The sequence below is a fragment of the Perca flavescens genome, chromosome 11, assembly GCF_004354835.1.
Source record: "Perca flavescens isolate YP-PL-M2 chromosome 11, PFLA_1.0, whole genome shotgun sequence".
Taxonomy (NCBI): Eukaryota; Metazoa; Chordata; class Actinopteri; order Perciformes; family Percidae; genus Perca; species Perca flavescens.
The window spans coordinates 2,477,008-2,499,553 of NC_041341.1; the positions used below are offsets into that span (position 1 = coordinate 2,477,008).

At 40.8% G+C, this 22,546-nt stretch overlaps 2 protein-coding genes across 2 annotated transcripts in view; one reads left to right on the forward strand and one right to left on the reverse strand.

Moving 5' to 3' along the window:
* The window catches only part of LOC114564169 (kinesin heavy chain), a 29,612-nt gene extending 26,006 nt beyond the window's left edge, over positions 1-3,606 (forward strand). Inside the window, exons 23-26 of the mRNA XM_028591383.1 lie at positions 1-23; positions 491-707; positions 972-1,163; positions 2,869-3,606. The exon at positions 1-23 is cut by the window's left edge and continues 82 nt beyond it. Coding sequence (XP_028447184.1) covers positions 1-23; positions 491-707; positions 972-1,156 — 425 coding nt within the window. The 3' untranslated portion in view covers positions 1,157-1,163; positions 2,869-3,606. The remainder of the gene's footprint in view (positions 24-490; positions 708-971; positions 1,164-2,868) is intronic.
* Positions 3,607-6,563: 2,957 nt separating this feature from the next.
* Positions 6,564-22,312, reverse strand: arhgap15 (Rho GTPase activating protein 15). Its single transcript, XM_028592113.1, has 14 exons — positions 22,243-22,312; positions 21,350-21,495; positions 18,573-18,747; positions 18,429-18,503; positions 17,826-17,969; positions 16,922-17,011; positions 15,590-15,688; positions 15,214-15,327; positions 14,117-14,270; positions 13,579-13,677; positions 13,211-13,288; positions 12,440-12,574; positions 12,119-12,224; positions 6,564-7,034 (listed from the first exon to the last, which is right to left on the reverse strand). Exons 2-14 carry the CDS (start codon positions 21,361-21,363, stop codon positions 6,851-6,853), a joined length of 1,467 nt encoding a protein of 488 aa, XP_028447914.1. The 5' UTR covers positions 21,364-21,495; positions 22,243-22,312; the 3' UTR covers positions 6,564-6,850.
* Positions 22,313-22,546: the final 234 nt, after the last annotated feature.

The following is a 22,546-nucleotide window of genomic DNA, read 5'->3' on the forward strand; positions in this document are numbered from 1 at the left end:
AGCTCAGCAAGGTCCACAAACAGGTCAGTGAAAACACCACCGGAAACATTCACACCTGTTCAGTCAGACCTGCCCACCATGAGCTTCCTGTCGAACACAGGAGCGTTTCCCAGAACTAGGAACCTTCTGAGGATCTCGCTGCGTTTCGCTGGAGGGACAAGGGTCTACATTTAGTTCTTTTCAGGAATTTCTTACCCCCAACAGCCCCTGATGGAGGGTAGTACTTTCTAAAAGTACACAAACCTTTGGGGTGGGGTTCTCAGGCATAACCGTCGCTGATCGGTCAAACATTTACAGTGCAGCTGCTTCAACTCACATCCACTTCATTCATAAAGGAAAAGAAGTACTCTTAAAGATTCATGACTATGTATGGATGAGAGGAGAACATTTTGTAGTTTAGTTTGTTAACATTTGAAGTACAGTTAGGCTTTGCTTTTGTCTGAGAACAAGACCTAAAAGTCTCAGTGTAATAACTCGGTGTGTTCATCAGCTGGTGCGGGATAACGCTGACCTTCGCTGTGAGCTGCCTAAGCTGGAGAAGCGTCTGCGGGCCACAGCGGAGCGAGTGAAAGCTCTGGAAGCCGCCTTGAGAGACGCCAAGGAGTCGGCCATGAGGGACCGCAAACGCTACCAACAGGAAGTGGACCGCATCAAAGAGGCTGTACGCTCCAAGAATGTCTCCAGGAGAGGACACTCTGCTCAGATAGGTGAGGAAATGTTTAACTAAACATACTGATGAGTCAGATCTAACCTGAGGGTGGCGCTAGAGGAAAGATCAGGAATAACAATGTAAAGGGTCTATCCTCTGGGGACCTTTAAGGATTTTAGTTTGTGTCCTGATGGTGGTGCTGGTTCCAGATGAGTTGATGTGATCCTCTGAGGAGAAGCCACCAGCAGTTTGATGTGTCAGATGAATCGAATAATGTTTGGAGAAGCCAACACTGACAGCTGACTTACCTGTCTCCATGTAGCCAAGCCAATCAGAGCCGGACATCAGCATCATCAGCACCCGTCCTCCTCTCCGTCCATCAGACCGGCTGTCCGAGGAGGGGGGTTGGCGTCCAGTCCACGCCATCACTCCCCCCGACAGAAACCACCTCAACAACTGCAGCAAACTCAACAACAACAACAACCCCATCAGAGCCAAAGCAAGTAAGCTACAGGTGAGTCACAACAAACTCAACAACAACAACAACAGCAGCAGTGACACAACATCAACCACAACAGAGGCCTGTCCTACCAAGTCAGTTCAACATACCCAGGATATCTTCTCGTCATCTGGCTTCACTAATGCTAACACCGCAGTCACGCTAAGCGATCACACGCCGTGGTTATCAACTCGGTAACCAACCAGGTTTTGCTAGTTCACATGAAACAGCAGAGTAAAGAGCACAGTTTAATATGCATTAATTAAAAGTTTCTTAGCTTTAATAAACCATCTGGTTGATGATGTCAGCAAGTCAACACCAAAATCTTGTTGTTCCAACTTCAGCAGGCGTTCACGTGCATTTTCAAAACTCTAAAACTTGTTTTTTCCCATGGGTCCCACAACACATGAACGCAAAATATATCTCGCTGCCCTCCCCTCTAACCATCTCGGGAAGACGTGAACCATCACCATAACACGGACAACCAAGGGTCAAACCTCAAGTTACATCGCTAACGTCAGACTCTGTTTCATAGTTCAGGCCTCAGTTCCATGGAGCCATAAATAGAATTAAAATTAGATGATTTCATGAAAATTTGAAAAATTATACCTTTTAATATAAATGTTACCTATTTATTTTAATCTGGTGAAACTTTAAAACAAAAAGTACAATAAAAAATACTTTTGGCCCCCTTGTCCCGTCCTTGATGGTTGGGAGTAATTCACCCTAGGGTCCTTTGCACCATGACCTCAAGCCAAACACCCCCCCAAAAGCTTTTTTCACCTGGGTCGAACATTGAGAGAGTTAGCGTAGCGTAGCGTTAGCCGCTGAATAGCTTAGCGCAGGGGCTAATGGACCCACGTTTATATCTCTTAAATGACCCCACTAATAATGCCCGAAATGATACCAAAGGTCTACACTAGTACAAATAGGTTATGTACTCATAAAACGATGGATTGGAAAGTTTGTAAGTACACCAGAAGTTTATGTAAATAACACTTGCCTGCTGGCTTCTGCTCTCTGTTGTTGTTGTTGTTGCAGTTAGACGAGTGCTTAGGGGCCGTCTACAAATTACAAAACCGAAAAGAGATGCAACAAAAATATTTATTAATTTAACTTTTTTTTTAAAGTAAGTGCTGTAGTATAACTAGCAGGAGACAAGTAATAACTGAGGTAAGTTTGGAGACATTACCTTATTTAATCATTAAATGAATAAATATTTTTGTTGCATCTCTTTTCGGTGTAGTAATTTGTAGACGGCCCTAAGCACTCGTCTAACTGCAGGTAGCAGCAGAGAGCAGAAGCCAGCAGGCAAGTGTTCATAAACTTCTGGTGTACTTACAAACTTTCCAATCCATCGTTTTATGAGTACATAACCTATTTGTACTACTGTAGACCTTTGGTATCATTTCGGGCATTATTAGTGGGGTAACTTACGAGATACAAATGTGGGTCCATAAGCCCCTGCGGCTAACACTACTCTACGCTAACTCGCCCAATGTTAGACCCAGGTGAAAAAGCTTCTGGGGGTTTGGCTCGAGGTCATGGTGCAAAGGACCCTAGGGTGAATTACTCCAAACCATCACTTTAAGGTTTGGAAGCTTCCTGATGCGATTATATGTTAGTATGTAATGTTGAAACCCTGAATAAACAGTTTGGTGATCCGTTTGGTTAACATCAGTCTATATAAATAAAGGTTTATCTCTTCCTTTCTTCACAGGTTGCAGACAACTCCAGATCATTTTCCTTTTCTGTGGATCTTTGAATTTCTGAACTCTCCTGCTCTCACCACTCTGCCTTTACTGGAACCAGACTCCATGTTTCCACAACTTTCCATCTTAACAACCATTCCACCTTGACAAACATTCCACCTTAACAACCATTCCACCTTAACAGCCGTTTCACCTTAACAGCCATTCCACCTTAACAGCCTTTCCACATTAATAGCCGTTTCACCTTAACAGCCATTCCACCTTAACTGCCAACAAGTGCTTTCTGTCCTCCTCTGACTCTGTCGTCAGCTCTGGTGCTCCCAGTCGGTTTGTCTGAGCGCATTAATGCAGTTTCATCTGTTATATAACAAGTTTACTAAGTTAATTCAGAGTTTCTATCTGAATGTTTGACATTAATGTAGGGTAATGTTGTCTTTCTGATCTTGGGTTAACAGACGTTGCAAAATGATCAAAGGAGTTCTAAAAGTTTGAAGTGATAGAAATTAATGTTCTGCAGGGAAATTATAAAATATTGAGTCAACATTTCAGCTTTTTAGGCCACTATTATGGCACAATCATCTTTCTGGCTGACTAACCTTTAATGTGCTGAATATAGTTGACTTTAACTTAATTTTGAGCCTAAATATGTGACTCAATTTCCAGTTATATTTAAGATGTAATAGCTAATATGTACTAATAAATAACAATCCAGTATTAAAAAGTGAAAGTCTTGACCTATTTCTCAATAAAAAGTTATAATTTGGACATTTGTTTTGTATAGTCTCTTTTCAGGATAAAATCTGACGTTTATGCTCACCTAAGTAACTCTATTCAATATTTAGTATTACTGTAGTATTTCCTGCACAGTATTTATGTATCAGCTGTACAGAGTGATTCATGTATGAAACACAGTTAGTTTATGAATTGTTGGAATCAAATTGTCTGTGCTTGAATGTTTACATCAGTTTTATTGTGAAATGTCTTAAACACTTTAGACTGATAAATGATAAAGGAAAATAAATACATGAACAGTTAGGAATGATAGAATAAAAAGAAATATCATGAAGAAGTCATATTAATGTACTACTTTGTTTTCACTTTTAGGAACATTTAAAATCTGTGAATTAAACAGTAAAACATTGATACAGAACAAAAATTGAAATTTCACAAAGGTTTTATGACAAGATATAGTTGTATTTGTTACAATAAAAAGTCACATTAAGAATAAAGAGGTAACACTTTTTAATATTATTATAATTATAACACCATTTACTATTCTTACAACATTTAGACGTAGGGACTCTAATATTTTAAAATAAGTCATGTATGATATTTTTATTGTTTAAGCCATATTTATATCTTTAAATACAATTAATACTGTAGTTGATTTAAGTTTCCCTATATCATGATTTGTTTTAAACTTTTATAATGATATTAAGTATTTTACTCTTAACATTTCATGGTGGTTTTATTTTCCTGGACTCAATGTTTTGTCACCTTGATATTGTGTTTTTTTTAATAATTCAAAGTTATTACAGAGCTGTTTTTTATAGATTTATGGATTTTTATTTTGTTGAGACAAAGGTCATTGTTTCTATCTGTGTAATATTTCTGCATTGTAAATCAGTGTTGAACTGCTGCTGCTGTAACTGGATTTATCTGAAAGCATCATCAACACAGAAGCAGTCTTCAGACCCACAGTGTCCATCTGTCTATGGACTTTATGTTCTATTAAACTAAATCATCTAATAGCATCATGGACATGTTTCTGAGAAGCACAGCGTCTTCAGACCCACAGTGTCCATCTGTCTATGGACTTTATGTTCTATTAAACTAAATCATCTAATAGCATCATGGACATGTTTCTGAGAAGCACAGCGTCTTTAGACCCACAGTGTCCATCTGTCTATGGACTTTATGTTCTATTAAACTAAATCATCTAATAGCATCATGGACATGTTTCTGAGAAGCACAGCGTCTTCAGACCCACAGTGTCCATCTGTCTATGGACTTTATGTTCTATTAAACTAAATCATCTAATAGCATCATGGACATGTTTCTGAGAAGCACAGCGTCTTTAGACCCACAGTGTCCATCTGTCTATGGACTTTATGTTCTATTAAACTAAATCATCTAATAGCATCATGGACATGTTTCTGAGAAGCACAGCGTCTTCAGACCCACAGTGTCCATCTGTCTATGGACTTTATGTTCTATTAAACTAAATCATCTAATAGCATCATGGACATGTTTCTGAGAAGCACAGCGTCTTCAGACCCACAGTGTCCATCTGTCTATGGACTTTATGTTCTGTTAAAGTGTGGTCAGTTGTTGTGTATCATGCAGTATGTTGCCTGTGTCCTGAACTCATGGTTGTAAGCAGAGGTTAGGAGCGGCTGTGAAATTGGGGATCAGAATGAAGTGTTAGCATTTGACATGATCTGAATCAAGGGTCTGAGGACAGATGTTTAGATTGTAAAGCCCCTTGAGGCAGATTTGTGATTGTTTAATTGGACTTTATGAATAAAAACATTAACATTGTCAAGTGCCAGAATGATAAGATTGAGCAGTGATACCAAATGATAAATACAAAACAAAATGAGTTTTATAAACCTACTGCTACAGAAATCAGTCACGAGTGAAACTGATATTTAGCACAAGTGAAGTTTATGAATTAGTTACGGATATTTTGGTGTATATTTATAAAAATAATAAAGGATAGTGCTAAGGAAAGGGTTACAGGTCTGTCATTGTTTTGTAATAAACTTAATTTATTTGAATCATGTCTTATGTCCAGTCTCTTTTGTGGCTTTAAATAGTAAAACAAACATTTAACTATAAAAGTGTATGATTCCTGAAATACTTTACAGGTCCTAACAGAGACAACAGTGTATATCTGTACACACTAAGATATTTTTTTTAGATTATATTTTTAATCTGCAAATGTGTGTGGGGATGTGTTTGTTCCACTCTTCAGTAGATCCACAGCCTGCAGACCAGCAGGAAGCAGTAGGGCTAGCACTGAGTGGGCCCATGGGACCGGCCTATAAACAGGTAAAACAGGGGAGCTGCTGTCTTTCTGGTTAAAAAACACTGTAATATTTACATTTCTCAACCAATTTCAATGTGTTGTTTTTATATTTCATGGTTTACGATGTATGTGTAGTAGAAAAGGTTTTGTCTCCAGCTTATTAGATAGTTATATATTACAATCGCTACTAAACACACTAAGTCTGACTGAGCATCTCACAGCGGCGAGGAAGCCCATGTGGTGTAGGCGAGAGGCGTAGCTGCACCATGGAGACTGAAAGTAGAGAGGAGAGTGCTGACCAGTAACAACCAGCTGTAACACCTCTAGAGAACAGGAGGAATCATGGGAGGATGAAGATGTGAAAAGTTGTTGCCTGAAACTTGAACAGAAGTCCCCAAACATGATGTCACATCAGAATGACAGACAATAGACACAGTAGTTAGTTAGTTAGTTAGTTAGTTAGTTAGTTAGTTACATAAAACCTGGCTGGTGTGCATGTACAGTCTATGTAAATGTCTGTGCAGCCCAGCAGTGTCCTGGTTAAAATCCCTGGTTGCTACCGCCACCTGGTGGTCTGTAGGCTGTACTGCTACTGAGGCATGGCGAGCAGAGCAGACAGACAGACAAAATGTCTGCTGCGTTGTACCTGATGAATATTGAAATATTATTCCATATATTTGGGTTTGTGTATATTTCTGGATCTCAAACAAAAGAAATCTTCAAACCAAACATTGTTTAATCCATTCTGTGAGGTAAAAGTCACTGGCATTTAAATTCAATAATGTATTTTGTATTGATGTAAATTAAAAAAATATGTTCTTCAAAATAAATTCTGTTCAGAAACTGGTCGTTTATTTTTTACAGTCCAGCCAAAACCAGGCGCTGAAGGGATTCAGTTATTCATAGCTTGGATTTGCAAATGTGAGTCTGTCAGGTGATCAGGTCCACCTCAGGACGCTTCACTTCCTGTCCAGGTTGAAGATTTCTTGGCTCTCGATGAGGATGAACTCCACAATCTGGTTCTGGTAGACCATGTTGACTGCCATGTTCCCCGTGTCCAGCTCGGGCCACATCAGCGTTGGACCAAACACGATGCCGATTCCCTGAGTGGACATCAGGTTTTTCCTGGAGAAACCCAGGACTCTGAAAAACAACAGAAGCACCAAAAACTCAAGGGAACAAGAAAACATACAGCGTTTAGGCTAACTGCACAACGGACGCCATCGCCAGTCTCCTCCAAATAAGATGTGTATCAAAGAGAACTTTTATTCATTGTGAACACCCCAACATAAATTATAAAAGATTTTATATACAAATACTAACCCTAACAACACTTTAAACTCCACCAATTAACTTTATAATGTAACATTTAAAATCTACGTGATTCATATTTGTTTCAAATATGTTTATTGTGAAACATTTTCATTCAACAATGAAGTTTGAATGGCATTTTAATGTTTCTTTAAGAATGATAATAACAAAAAACAGCAACAGACATTATACAAATAGTAACAGAAACAGTGACAGACATTATACAAATTATACACAGTATACAGTACAGGCCAAAAGTTTGGACACACCTTCTCATTCAATGTGTTTATTTATTTTCATGACTATTTACATTGTAGATTCTCACTGAAGGCATCAAAACTATGAATGAACACATATGGAATTATGTACTTAACAAAAAAGTGTGAAATAACTGAAAACATGTCTTATATTTTAGATTCTTCAAAGTAGCCACCCTTTGCTTTTTTTGATAACTCTGCAAACCCTTGGTGTTCTCTCAATGAGCTTCATGAGGTAGTCACCTGAAATGGTTTTACCTTCACAGGTGTGCCTTGTCAGGGTTCATTAGTGGAATCTGTTCCCTTGTTAATGGGGTTGGGACCATCATTTGTGTTGTGCAGAAGTCAGTTTGATACACAGCCGACAGCCCTATTGGACAACTGTTAGAATTCATATTATGGCAAGAACCAATCAGCTAAGTAAAGAGAAATGAGTGGCCATCATTACTTTAACAAATGAAGGTCAGTCAGTCCGGAAAACTTTGAATGTGTCCCCAAGTGCAGTCGCAAAAACCATCAAGCGCTACAACGAAACTGACTCACATGAGGACCGCCCCAGGAAAGGAAGACCAAGAGTCACCTCTGCTGCTGAGGATAAGTTCATCCGAGTCACCAGCCTCAGAAATCACAAGTTAACAGCAGCTCAGATTAGAGACCAGATGAATGCCACACAGAGTTCTAGCAGCAGACACATCTCTAGAACAACTGTTAAGAGGAGACTGAATCAGGCCTTCATGGTCAAGTAGCTGCTAGGAAACCACTGCTAAGGAGAGGCAACAAGCAGAAGAGATTTGTTTGGGCCAAGAAACACAAGGAATGGACATTAGACCAGTGGAGATCTGTGCTGTGGTCTGATGAGTCCACATTTGAGATCTTTGGTTCCAACCGCTGTGTCTTTGTGCGACGCAGAAAAGGTGAACGGATGGATTCTCCATGCCTGGTTCCCACCGTGAAGCATGGAGGAGGAGGTGTGATGGTGTGGGGGGGCTTTCATGCCTGGTTCCCACCGTGAAGCACGGAGGAGGAGGTGTGATGGTGTGGGGGGCTTTCATGCCTGGTTCCCACCGTGAAGCATGGAGGAGGAGGTGTGATGGTGTGGGGGCTTTCATGCCTGGTTCCCACCGTGAAGCATGGAGGAGGAGGTGTGATGGTGTGGGGGGCTTTCATGCCTGGTTCCCACCGTGAAGCACGGAGGAGGAGGTGTGATGGTGTGGGGGCTTTCATGCCTGGTTCCCACCGTGAAGCATGGAGGAGGAGGTGTGATGGTGTGGGGGGGCTTTCATGCCTGGTTCCCACCGTGAAGCACGGAGGAGGAGGTGTGATGGTGTGGGGGGCTTTCATGCCTGGTTCCCGTGAAGCACGGAGGAGGAGGTGTGATGGTGTGGGGGGCTTTCATGCCTGGTTCCCACCGTGAAGCATGGAGGAGGAAGTGTGATGGTGTGGGGGGCTTTCATGCCTGGTTCCCACCGTGAAGCATGGAGGAGGAGGTGTGATGGTGTGGGGGCTTTCATGCCTGGTTCCCACCGTGAAGGATGGAGGAGGAGGTGTGATGGTGTGGGGGGGCTTTCATGCCTGGTTCCCACCGTGAAGGATGGAGGAGGAGGTGTGATGGTGTGGGGGCTTTCATGCCTGGTTCCCACCGTGAAGCACGGAGGAGGAGGTGTGATGGTGTGGGGGGGCTTTGCTGGTGACCCTGTTGGAGATTTATTCCAAATTGAAGACATACTGAACCAGCATGGCTACCACAGCATCCTGCAGCAACATGCCATCCCATCCGGTTTGGGTTTAGTTGGACCATCATTTATTTTTCAACAGAACAATGACCCCAAACACACCTCCAGGCTGTGTAAGGGCTATTTGACCAAGAAGGAGAGTGATGGAGTGCTGCGCCAGATGACCTGGCCTCCACAGTCACTGGACCTGAACCCAATCGAGATGGTTTGGGGTGAGCTGGACCTCAGAGTGAAGACAAAAGGGCCAACAAGTGCTAACATCTCTGGGAACTCCTTCAAGACTGTTGGAAAACCATTTCAGGGGACTACCTCTGGAAGCTCATCAAGAGAATGCCAAGAGTGTGCAAAGCAGTAATCAGAGCAAAGGGTGGCTACTTTGAGGAATCTAAAATATAAGACATGTTTTCAGTTATTTCACACTTTTTTGTTAAGTACATAATTCCATATGTGTTCATTCATAGTTTTGATGCCTTCAGTGAGAATCTACAATGTAAATAGTCATGAAAATAAAAAGGAACGCATTGAATGAGAAGGTGTGTCCAAACTTTTGGCCTGTACTGTGTGTGTGTGTGTATATATATATATATATATATATATATAAGCTTGTCCTTCAGAATGAATCTAATTCTCTCCATGTGTAGAGTGTCGCTCAGTTCTGTCAGTGCTTGAAGGAGGGCAACTCTTTCTTTTTCCAAAAAAGTAAGATAAGTCTTTTAGCGATTATAACACCATAAGCCAGAAGACGCTGTTGTGCTACTCTTAGCTTCCCTAACTCCTCAGATATACCCAGAACTATTAAAACAGGGTCAGGCTCTATCTGGACCTCCAGGATCATAGAGAGAAAATTAAATATGTCTACGTGATTAATATTTGAGGAGCAGGGTCGAGGTGGTGGCGCTCTCCCTCAGCTGTTGTCTCGTTCTGACTCATGAAAAAAAACATTAAAATAACACTGCATAAACTCCGCTACCGTGTGTTTATTTAATTATAGGTACACCATGTAGGCCTAAGAGATTGCAACAAGCCTGTATATTACTATTAGGATTATAGAAAATGCATCAAGGATGTATAAATTAAATAGGCTAAACTTCAGCTGGAGTCCGATTTACTACGGCAACACTGTTGACCACATCAGTGATCTCTTTCCATCCCGCATTCTTTCTACAGCCTTTAACACGTTTGTGCAAATGAACCGGAGATATATCAGGGCTTCAATCTCCACCTCTGAGAAGTGCTGCTTCTCAGCCGGATTACGTCTCACCAGGTCTTAAATTGTAGGGGCGAGGCCTCAAAACCCAGAATATATCGGGCGTGATATTTAAATTACGATCGTTTCCAGCCGCTGCATTTATCAATGTACGACCATTCTTACGCTCTGATTGGTGTGATACCAACGTTTCATAAATCCCACGTGAAGCCTGTTGTAAGATGATTTCTGCGCTCATATCTGCGCTGGTTTCTACATTAGGTTGATAAACGAGGGCCAATGTGTGGACAGGAGGCACAGAGAATCAAAACAGCAACACTATGATGAACAGCTGATACTTTAAGTGACTGAAAGGACCATACTGCAGGTTTTCCAGTGACTATAAGTTCTTATAACTGTGTTGTGTTTGAGGTGTGTGCAGGCGTACCTGTGCAGAGTCCTGTAGTACGAATCCAGATCAACATGCCCTGGATTTCTTTCAGTTATCATATATATATATATATATATATATATATATATAGAGTTTACAGACAGGCAGACAGACAACTCAGGGTTTCTCAATCCAGCGGCGTGCGTTCACATAAAAGAGGCGGTGTTTGCACAGCACGACCAATCGCAAACATCTACCAGAGCCGCATATTTTAAATAACAAGAGCAAATCATAATTCTACATAAATCTGAAGAACACAGACACGGTTTTACAGGGAAAACGCAATACAGTCACTGCTTCCTAAAACAGGAAGGAAAGCTGGCAAAAAAATGTATAAATAGCCGACGCTGTAGATGCGTAAATCACAACTCTTATCAATATCACTTCCTCATAAGTCGGGCACAAGATCTGAGCATAATTACACTTGTCCTTTCCATAAACTGTTGTTGCTTTAGTCTATTATTTCAGTTGCAACCCTGCCAGTGGTAAGCAATCGTGAGAGAAAATAAAATATATAAAAACATAATTCAACCGATGTGTGCATTGGCAACACACGGCTCAAGAAGCCAACAAATATGATATGCAATTCCCTCCCATTAAAATATATATATTTCAAAAAATACCCATCAGGGAATGTTAATGGGGTTGTCGGCCTCTAAATGTTTTAACTTTTATGAGCGCATCTCTCTCTCTCTCTCTCTCTCTCTCTCTCTCTCTCTCTCTGCACACTGAGCAGTAGGGGGGCCTTTTACACCAGTTGACCTCTGATCTCCAACCTAACCTGCTCCCGACCAGGTTAGGTGTTCAGCATGAGTTACCATGGCGATTGAACCCAGTAACAACTAATCGACCGTCGTGGTACAGAAAATCCTGGGTTGAACCGTAAATTAACTCGTTAACGCCAAATCCGGCTTCGTAGTCCAGGCGGCAGGCCTCAGGTGTGTTTAAGGTGTGTGCAGGCGTACCTGTGCAGGAGAGTTTAAGGTGTGTGCAGGCGTACCTGTGCAGGAGAGTTTAAGGTGTGTGCAGGCGTACCTGTGCAGGAGAGTTTAGAGTTTAAGGTGTGTGCAGGCGTACCTGTGCAGGAGAGTTTAAGGTGTGTGCAGGCGTACCTGTGCAGGAGAGTTTAAGGTGTGTGCAGGCGTACCTGTGCAGGAGAGTTTAAGGTGTGTGCAGGCGTACCTGTGCAGGAGAGTTTTTAAGGTGTGTGCAGGCGTACCTGTGCAGGAGAGTTTAAGGTGTGTGCAGGCGTACCTGTGCAGGAGAGTTTAAGGTGTGTGCAGGCGTACCTGTGCAGGTGGCTAAAGAGTAGCTTCATGGTGTCATGGTTCGGTTTGGGCAGTTCCTGGATCAGTTTTTTCACAGCCTGAATTTTGTGTTTGGATTCTTTAATCTCTGTGCAGAAAAAAACAGAGAAAAAGTTATTATTACAGTAACTAAAAAAATAACTAATCTGTAGCAAAAGTCTAAAAGCAAAAGTCTGATACTTGATATGTTTTTGTTTGGAAATTTCAGGAAGATCTGTAATAAACATATCCACTAAATGTAAACATAATCCCAGATAGGATGGGATGGATAGAGGCGTTTTATTTTGCTCCGGTTTGACTCACTGACGGCCTCCACAAAGGACTGGAAGAACCTGAAGGGAAACAGCGGCTCTGGCAGTTCACGGAAAAACATTTTGAGGGCTCCCGTGACGACATGGACATCTTCCCACTGACTGTGGTCCAGGTCCAGGTCCTCCTCTGAGGGGGAGACCAGAACCAGGCACAGGATTATTTAATAATGATAACATCTATTAAAAACCTTTATATCTGTGTACACTGATGAAAGCAACATGTTTCTTTGTCTAAATGTAGCTAATGAGCAGTGCTTAGATTACATTATTTTACATTTGTAGGCTCTGTTTTCACATTAAAATCTGAAAACTATAGTAATTACTGTAGTACTCTTTTGACCGTTAATTCTTACTTAGCACCCACAATGAAAGCATCGGTATTACACGAGTTAAAACATCACATAGGAAGTTCATCAGAGCATCACATATGTTTACCACAGAATTATAATCATTGTTCCTTACAAACTGAAATGATTCTGTCAAACTGCTTATTTTCATTCATTTAGGTTCATGCTTAAAATTATTTCATTCCTTTTGTATATGTTGTTGTATATATGAGGCAGTAATATCATTTAATGCAGGAAAATGAAGCAGAAAGTATAAATCTGAATACTGTTTAGTACTAAGGCATTTTTAGTTTTTGGCTTTTGGTTAAATGTTGATAAAGTTATATTTCTATTCAAACATATTTCCTGTAGTAAATGAGCAGAATGTAAACGTATTTGTAGACGACAGGACTGGAACAGGTTTCTGTTGAACTGACCCTGATCAACGATGAAGCGAAGTTTCTGGATTGTGGCCAGATTTCCACTGACTCTGTAGATCCCGTCAACGTCTAGACCTGAAACCACAAACACACAGTCGATGGAGAATATATGAAACTACACACTTACTGACTTCAATCAGTAGATTAAAAGGTAACATTATAATAACATTACTAATGCTTCAATAAGTCCCTTCAAATGCAGAAGCCTGTGTACTAACAAGAACTAAGAAAAGTTTCTCTTTACTGGCTTCTCCTGACCTCCAAAGCTTTAAATAGTCAGGCACCATTATATCTTAAAGAGCTTATAATTCCTTATTGCCAAACCAGTGGCAGATGCCCCCCCAGCCCTCTGTTAGTGAACATACCTCGCTTGTCAACAGCATCCAAACAGATCTGAACGAACCTCGGCACTGTGGTTCCTTCACGCTCACAGAGAGTCAACAGATGGCAGCCGAAAACTCGATCTAAGACAGAAATGATGAAAAAAATAATATTGCAAAAAGGTTGAAGGCGAAATCGTTAATGTTACAACAGGTGTAATGAATAATGTTACAAAAGTTTTGATGACTAATCATTAATGACTTAAAGCCTTGTGACCTGCCACTTAAACTATTTGTCCAAAAATTTATTTAAAAATTCTAGTGGAAATCTACCAAGAGGATTTTTAATGAAATTAAAGTGTGAAATGATGCAGCAGACATGGAATATGACATATTAAATAATCAAACTGAAGATTTAACTGACTGGAAACATCAGTGATCTTCAAAGAAGAGCTGCAGCAACATGATAGAAACAATATAATAAGTATGATACTGTCAGACTTCATGAAAGAGGAGAACTGAAACAACATGAGAGCTATTTAAGGGAACAAGTATGTTAGATGTGTCAAGAGCAAACAGAAACCTTTAATGAGGCCTTTCTCCTGCAGAGTCTTCATGGACGGCCGTCTGGTGATGAACTTCTTCAGCCGGTTCTTCACGCCGTTCTTATCGGCGCTGTCCGAGGTGCTGTGCTTCAGCTTGGAGCTGCTGAACATATCTGCCGAAAAACATTCAAACTGAAATGACTCGGTTCTCATCCAGTAGTTATGGAGCAACGTGATCATTCATTAAGAGTAGTGTTTGTGTTCATCTGACAAATTATATAATTACATATACATATATACATATATATACATATATATATATATATATATATATATATATATATATATATATATATATATATATACATATATATGCTGATATATATATATATATATATATATATACATAACATACATCCCAAAGAAAACAGAAAATCACATCATATGAATTTATATATATATATATATATATATATATCTTTAGCCCCAATCCGAACCAATTATCTACATCAAATATATATATATATATATATATATATATATAATTATATAACATTTGAGAGAAAAAAACCCAATATTAAATCCCTCCTTAAGATCTTCTGTTGTTGGTATCTACTGTCTCCAAGGGAGCTGATGGTGAAGGCAGCTGGGACCACAGTTACAAAAGAAATGGTTGGTTGTCATGGATTGAAATCCTGCAGCTCACGCAAGGTCCCCCTGTCGCCATTCACCACCTGGACAGAAGACTGGAAGAAGGTGATGTGGTCAGAAGACCAAATAGAACTTTTTGGCCTCAACTCAAGAACACTCAAAGAACACCATCCCCACTCTGGAAATGATGAGACCAAAATAGAACTTTTTGGCCTCAACTGTCTGTCTGTCTGTCTGTCTGTCTGTCTGTCTGCTGCTGACCAGGTAGGGCAGAGTTTTTCTTCTGAGAATAGCTGCCTGCTGTGACCCAAAACAACCCTAGGAGAGCCTTGAACCAACACAGCTTCTATAAGCTCTGCAGAGTCTGTAGTCTGGTAATAATCTTCTGTGTTTGTCTACAGCTGTCAGATAACTAATATATGGTAATAATGGGTTTGGGTGAGGAATTTTTGACTGATGGGCGTCCTGTGTTGTTGGTATCTACGGGTTGCTCTACTGTCTGTCTGTTGGTGCTGGGTGAGGAGGACCCGTATCCAGGGAGGGAGCTGTGTCTGGGCAGGTACTCCGTGCTGTTGGACCTCCGTAGAGGAAGTTTAGTCTAAAAAGACAAAGAGTTACTCTTATTTTACTAATAATCTGAAGAAGATCGGGGTAGTAATCACCATTGTCTCAGATATAGTTTTATATCACAGCATAATGAAGATATTTGAGGTTTAGACGTTTCCAGACAAAACTAAACATTTTAAGTTTGGACTCTCAGAAACTGGTATGGACATTTTGTAAATGATTATTCCATAAACAGACAATACATTGATTGATGTTCAAAGGAATAGCCAGTTTAAATGGTAACAAGTTCTTACTGAAGAGTCAACGGTCTTTCTGATGGCGTCGTACCATTTACTGGCGATGGAGTAACTGTCAGCCTGAAGGAGGTACTCACTTCCTGTATTCGTTGTGATCTGGAACGGATGAAAATCATAAGTTAAATCAGGCATCAAGGGGAAATAGGGTTTGTAATGGGATAAAATATATATTTAATTTTAATGAAAATATAAACAGAAATAAAATGTAAGTCTTTAATGTCATAATTTGCTTTCTCCTGGTGTCTTCCAGTCAGAAAATCATTCTCTGGTCACTTACATCTCTAAATTGAATTTGCCCAAAATAAAAAAAAATTCTGTGAGTTCAGCACTTTAATATGTGACTCATCCAAGTTTTAGACAAAAAGCAGCTTCAGTGCAATAACATAAATGCATCCCATGAGCCTTCACTCTGAGCCCAGGTTCATGTGAGGTCCCCAGGTTTACACACCGGACACGCCATGCGAGCGACAGGTCCGTGTTGCTCCCATGGTAACAGCTCAGAGCTTATACACTGCCGGCGTGAGACGCGTGTCTCAGCCGCGTGGCGTGTCCGGTTATATTTGGGCTCCCATGGTAACAGCTCAGAGCTTATACACTGCCGGCGTGAGCTGCGCGGCGTGTCCGGTTATATTTGGGCTCCCATGGTAACAGCTCAGAGCTTATACACTGCCGGCGTGAGCTGCGTGGCGTGTCCGGTTATATTTGGGCTCCCATGGTAACAGCTCAGAGCTTACACACTGCCGGCGTGAGCTGCGTGGCGTGTCCGGTTATATTTGGGCTCCCATGGTAACAGCTCAGAGCTTACACACTGCCGGCGTGAGACGCGCGTCTCAGCCGCGTGGCGTGTCCGGTTATATTTGGGCTCCCATGGTAACAGCTCAGAGCTTATACACTGCCGGCGTGAGACGCGCGTCTCAGGTGGGGCGTGTTGGAAGCGTTTCCAGGCAAAATAGAATAGGAAAATATGTTTACATGTCATTTAGACACAAATACATATTAATAAATGACATGTTGATGTTTGAAAGCCTCTAGGGTTTGATATAAATGCAGATAGGCTTATATGAATGTAATGTTTTTTAATCGATTTTTTTTAATATTGCACCTGTTAATACAGAAGGAAATATTCTGTAGTCTATTTTGCCGTCAATACTGCTGACGTTGTCTTTGCTGTAATCAAATCAGTATAGATTTATGTTTAACATGGTATTTCATTTTATCAATGGGAACCATCCATGTGTCCAGACCAGGCTAGCAGCAGCAGCGCCGCGTCAGACACCTTTCTGGTGGGTAAAGACGCCACGCCTGCAGCGTGTCACCGGCCTTAGTTACCTGGAAGACGTTTTTCCTGCTGGACTTCTCCGTCGTCCACTCGATAACCGCTCCACACAGCTGAACTACATCTGGCTTACTGCCTGGTTTCTAAACACATGGGTCAGAGGTCAAATATACAATTGGATTGGATTTTTTATTTATCCTGAACAATCAATAATAGGTTGTGGAAGTGAAAACAAAACAAAAAACACAGCTAAAAACACAAACAGACAAAATGATACAATAACTGCTGTCAAGTGCTTCCAATAGGCTTCAGTGAGGTTCCTCTACCTCTGGACTCAGTTTGTGTTTCATCTTTCTCAAAGTGCTCCAGCTGATAACCAGCTGCTCTTTTCAGATCTCTACACACGGTTAAATGGGAGTTACATCTGGACTCAGTGTTGGCCATTTACTGTTAACATTGCTTTTTAATGTTTATTTTGAACATGTCCTGCTGGCGTAGAAGCTTTGTGACACATTAGTAATCTCCCGATGATGTCATGATGCAACCCACAGACTCCAGGCACCCAGAGGAGGCAGCCAACCATCCCCAAAACATCACTCAATCTTCTCCATGTTTCACTGTTGCTTCAGTGCTATTTTTGAATAGCACTTTTGAATTTTCAAAGCTTCATGTTTTGCCTGTAAACAGAGTTTATAAAATGTACCACAAAGCTCTAATTTTGTCTTTAATGTCTCTGGAGATTTGTAGTCTTGAGATTGTCATTGTGAGATTTGGCTACTATCTGCTGACTGACTTTCTCAGACAACTCTTTGTTTTATTCCCTCGATGCTCAGTGTGACACTAAACAGCAGAATGAGTTCTCTGCTCCATTTCACCAGACCAAAAAGACATGAAGTAGAGATAACCACAAGATGAAGTAGATGCTTTAGAAATAAATTAGATACAGTATTTTAATACCAGACTAGTTTCTTGTTGTCTGTCCTTATAGATCAGCAGCTTTTCTGAGGTCAGTACGCTCCACATCACAGTCCAGTTCTTCCTTTGCTTCTTCCCACTCTCAGAGATTTTAGCCACATTAAGGTGTTCTCCTTTCAGTTCCATCTGGACACACACACACACACACACACACACAATAAACATTGCATTAGGTGGTTTTAACTATTCGGTTTCCTCAACTTTGATGACAACCACTTTGACTTAGCTGCACAATATTTTTGTGATTTTCTAATGATGTTGGTGTCCGGATGTTTTTGTGTGATATGAAAGTTTAAAAAACAAACAAAAAAAAACCACAATTCTTTTGATAAAGAGTAGAAGACAGTTGTTTTTGGAGGCGGGAGTTTATATTAAATGTGGGAGGGGATGTGCAGCTGCCTAAGAGATTGTGATACACAAACTGTTAGCAGTTCCATAAAAACAAAAACAAAACTTTATCCAATTTCTTTTTTTAAATCGATTTTCTTTTTTTCTTCCTGAAAATCGTTTGAAAAAAGTTGATTTTTATGGGGAACAAGTAGAATAATGTGTGAACTGGATTTGCATAAAGTCTTTGGGACTCACCAGTGGTTCAGAAAAGGCAGCTCCACCTGCGGCGAGGACATTGTGCTGAGACTGATTCCTGCGGTGCCGAGATATCTACGGACAGAAAGAACCGGTTTCAGACTGAACTGCACCACTAGGATGAAGAGTATTAGGTGCACTTACAGGCTTCGGAGGGAGGTCGGACTCCTGCAGCACCATGGACTTGGACTGACTGAGGCGCTCTCCGCTGCTCTGGGAACTCTTAATTCGCATCTGCACGGCTCCCTGCAGCGCTGCGCTGCGCTGCGGAGGCAAGATCAACGGCGGCTGCTTCCCAGAACTCTGGAGGTTCGTGATTCTGTGGACGAACAAATGCAAACAAGTCAATGTGGAGCTGAGGAGGTGGCCATGGTTTGGACCCAGCTGCAGGGAGAGATCATAAGCACAGTGTCAGGTGAGTTCATGACACAGCTGGTCATTGGTGACTAATTACACTTTCCCTTTATATGCTGTAGCTCCACAACCACAGACAGATAGACCAGCAGACACACAGACAGACAGACAGAGACAGAGAAACAGAAACACAGACAGACAGACTTACAGAGACAGGCAGACAGACACACAGTCAGACAGACAGACAGACAGACACTGACTTACAGAGACAGGCAGACAGACACACAGTCAGACAGACAGACAGACAGACACTGACTTACAGAGACAGGCAGACAGACACACAGTCAGACAGACAGACAGACAGACAGACAGAGACAGACAGACACACATAGACAGAGACAGACAGACAGACAGACAGATGCACAGAAACACCGACAGACAGAGAAACAGAAAGAGACAGACTTACAGAGACAGGCAGACAGACAGACATACACACATAGACAGAGACAGACAGACAGACGCACAGAAACACAGAAAGACAGAGAAACAGAAAGAGACAGACAGACAGACACACAGACAGAGACAGACAGACAGACACACAGAGACAGAGACAGACAGACAGACACACAGAGACACAGACACACAGACACACAGCCAGTCAGACAGAGGTGCATGTTTAGAAAGTCTGTAGATTTAAATATCCACAGCTACCGCCTACTCAGCTCTCATATACGTCGGTGGAGAAATGTTATATACATATGTGTTGGTGGAGAGATGTAAAGTAAAGTTAAATTTTCATACTTCAGAAGTTTTTGCACAATTGGTTTTGAAAAGTGTGCTCTAAACATTAATATGAAAACATTTATCCCTATCCCACTAAACTGACTTCAAATGTGTATTTCTGTTGCTCAGAAAACAACCTGCAGGAACCAAATTAACTGATGAAAAAAATCACTCAAAAGATCACTTACTGACAAAATGTTTGTTCTTTTATTAGTTTTAATTTTGTTCTGTGGGTGAACATTCAGTTGAAGTCAGATCCAGAGAAGCCTGAGGACATTTTCCTGTTTGGGTTCCTGTTTGCAGCTGTGATTGCTTCACTGTTGTTACGCAACATTTCTTCTGCTGTCAGTCAACAACAAGGAAAACCTCAGCTAATAAGAGACTACAAGTCACAAAAGACGTGAGCTCCCAAATAATAAAGTGTGGTTTATGTTGAGGGTCGGTAGGGCCCCAGACCATCAGGGCCCCAAAGGCCCCATTTTCTCTGTGTGGGAATACATTTTACAGATTTGTTTGAGGACAGGTCCTGCAGTTTGACTCAAGGCCCTTTCCAGGCATGGAATGAGTATCATGAGTTTGTTAAAGTGTGTGTGGTGTCTGTTGGTAAATGTCGGTTTAGTATTAATTCAGAGTGACAGATGCCCTCGGACTTCCCCTCCTTTCCACATCACCTAACTGCATCACCCATCTCCACTTTCCTCTGCTCTGCAGTTTTCTGTCTGCATCTCAGCTCACATACATATTTATTACCAATTCATCAAAGTTGCCATGTTGTTCCGTGCCGTTGCTACTGAACCACCGGAACCGTTACCTGACCCTGCCTGTCTGCCTATACTTGTAACAATATCATGGGACAAATCCTGTTTGCTTTGGCTGCTTTGGGTCTTATCCTGTTAACAGATTTTAAAGTTTGAAAAAAGTCTTAATTAATGACAGCAACTCTCCTCTTCTCCCAATGCATCCACTGATGCTTTTTTATCAGTTTCATCATCTAATGGAGAATGTTGCTTCTGTTTTATAATATCTACCAGACACCAAATGGTATGTAACCTAATTCAGTTCCAAAAGCTTACCTCTATCTCCTGAACCTGCAGTGTGAGTTTATGCCACAGATAGATAGATAGATAGATAGATAGATAGATAGATAGATAGATAGATAGATAGATAGACTTTATTGATCCCAAAGTGTTACAGCAGCAAGTTACAAGGACAGCACACATACAGACAATACAAGAAATATATTGGAAATAATAAGTAAATGTAATGGAGCTGTGCTTCAGTTCTGTGGGTTAATACATTTTTACTAACTTACTGTGAGATAAGACAGTTTACAACAGTGCAGCTGCTGTCATCACATCTCTTAAACCCTGCTGAGCTAACGCAATGACAACTACAGCTGCAGTAACAGGAAATACTGAAACCCTCCATACGGAAGCTGGAACTTCAGACATTATCATCACCTCCTCACATTGTGTGAACAATGTGAACTTTTAAGTTGTTATCTATCTGGAGGACGTGGGTTAAGCTTTGCGTTATGACATTTGTCTGAAAAACACACAAGTGCAAACAATCAGCTATCAAGAAAAGTTCACGCTGTTTGTATTTCATCCCTCATAAATCAATCAAGACTTTAGGCCTACGGGTGAGTAAATCCAACTAACCAAGGTTTTTAGCCAGTAGTGATAAAAGTAGGAGAAACATGCATGTGGACAACAACACAAAGATGACAAAACCAAAAGTCAAAAATCATGACAAACCTGACAGATGATTTAATGCGTTCTTACCTTGTATCCGCCATATCTGTGTGTCACTGATCAAAAAAGAAGAGGCACAGAGTTGAGGCCCGACTGTTAGAGGAAGTATGATTCATCACGTGGTTATTTCAAACCAGCCGTCTCAGACACTACAACTGCTGCAACCACTCCATTTCCTGAAGAAAAAAAAATCTAACCTCACTCTCATGAGACCAGACGTGAGCAGTTTGCCACTTCTGTCCAAACATCTGCAGAGAGGGAGCACACTGTTTTTATTAATTACTGGATAAATAAAGTCACTGGCAGATAATAGCCACCAACTCTGCAGCTCTACAGAGCTTTTGTTGCATGTTTACTGTCTGGTTCAGTATCTGTGTTTCAGGCAGCTGTTCAACAAACAAGCTTTAATGTGGTAAAAGATTGTGATCAAGATGCACACTTTGCAGGAAATTGAACAATGTAAAAATAACTTGTCACTGCTCTCTGGTGGACACACGTAACATAAATTGTTTTTATATCTCGACTGAGCCCTATAGGCCTTATTTCATGCACTTTGCAATGCATAAAACAATTTAGTTCTAGGTTCAGAGCTGCCCACAGATAAACATTTTTTGCCGTTTTCACTTATTTATTTTACATAAATGTTTAAAGGACGCTCCTCAGTGTATCTTTTAGCACTGTTAGCTTTATACTAGGACTACATCACCTCAACATTAACTTTTGTTAAAGTCTGCTTAGCTCTATGTTAGTCTTATATAGTGTTATATTATCTCCAGGTAACTCCATTTTAGGCCTATTTTAGCTCTACGTTGCTCTGGCTCTGACTTAAACTGTAAACTGTGCTCATGGTGAAAAGCAAAAGAGCTAAACTAACTACCAATTAAAACAATAAAGGTGTGAGATGTGCCGACCCCAAAACTTACAGAAGAGTGAGGGAGCTGTCAATCAAGCCCAGTGTAGACGTGACCAACAATCAGTGGAAATAAGTGAAAACAGTTTTTCATGCAGTTTAACATGACACTGGACACACAAACAGAGACTATTTAGTCCATGTCGCTTCCTAGTGACAGAAAACTGGAAGTATATATAAATGAATGAATTAAATCTTTATTTTGACTAAAATACATATTATACACACACAAAATGTATAAACAAATAAACAATAAAATGTATTGTGGCCAAATGGCCCCTGAATTGTTACCATGCCAGGTACATGCCTTCAAAGGT

What these genes read in the sequence shown, in the direction of transcription:
- arhgap15 (XM_028592113.1), bottom strand. An exon ending in CCGACCTCCCTCCGAAGCCT is followed by an intron (nt 18,504 to 18,572) that starts GTAAGTGCACCT and finishes TTCTGTCCGTAG; the next exon opens with ATATCTCGGCACCGCAGGAA. An exon ending in CTCTTTAGCCACCTGCACAG is followed by an intron (nt 7,035 to 12,118) that starts GTACGCCTGCAC and finishes GTTGTTTTTCAG; the next exon opens with AGTCCTGGGTTTCTCCAGGA.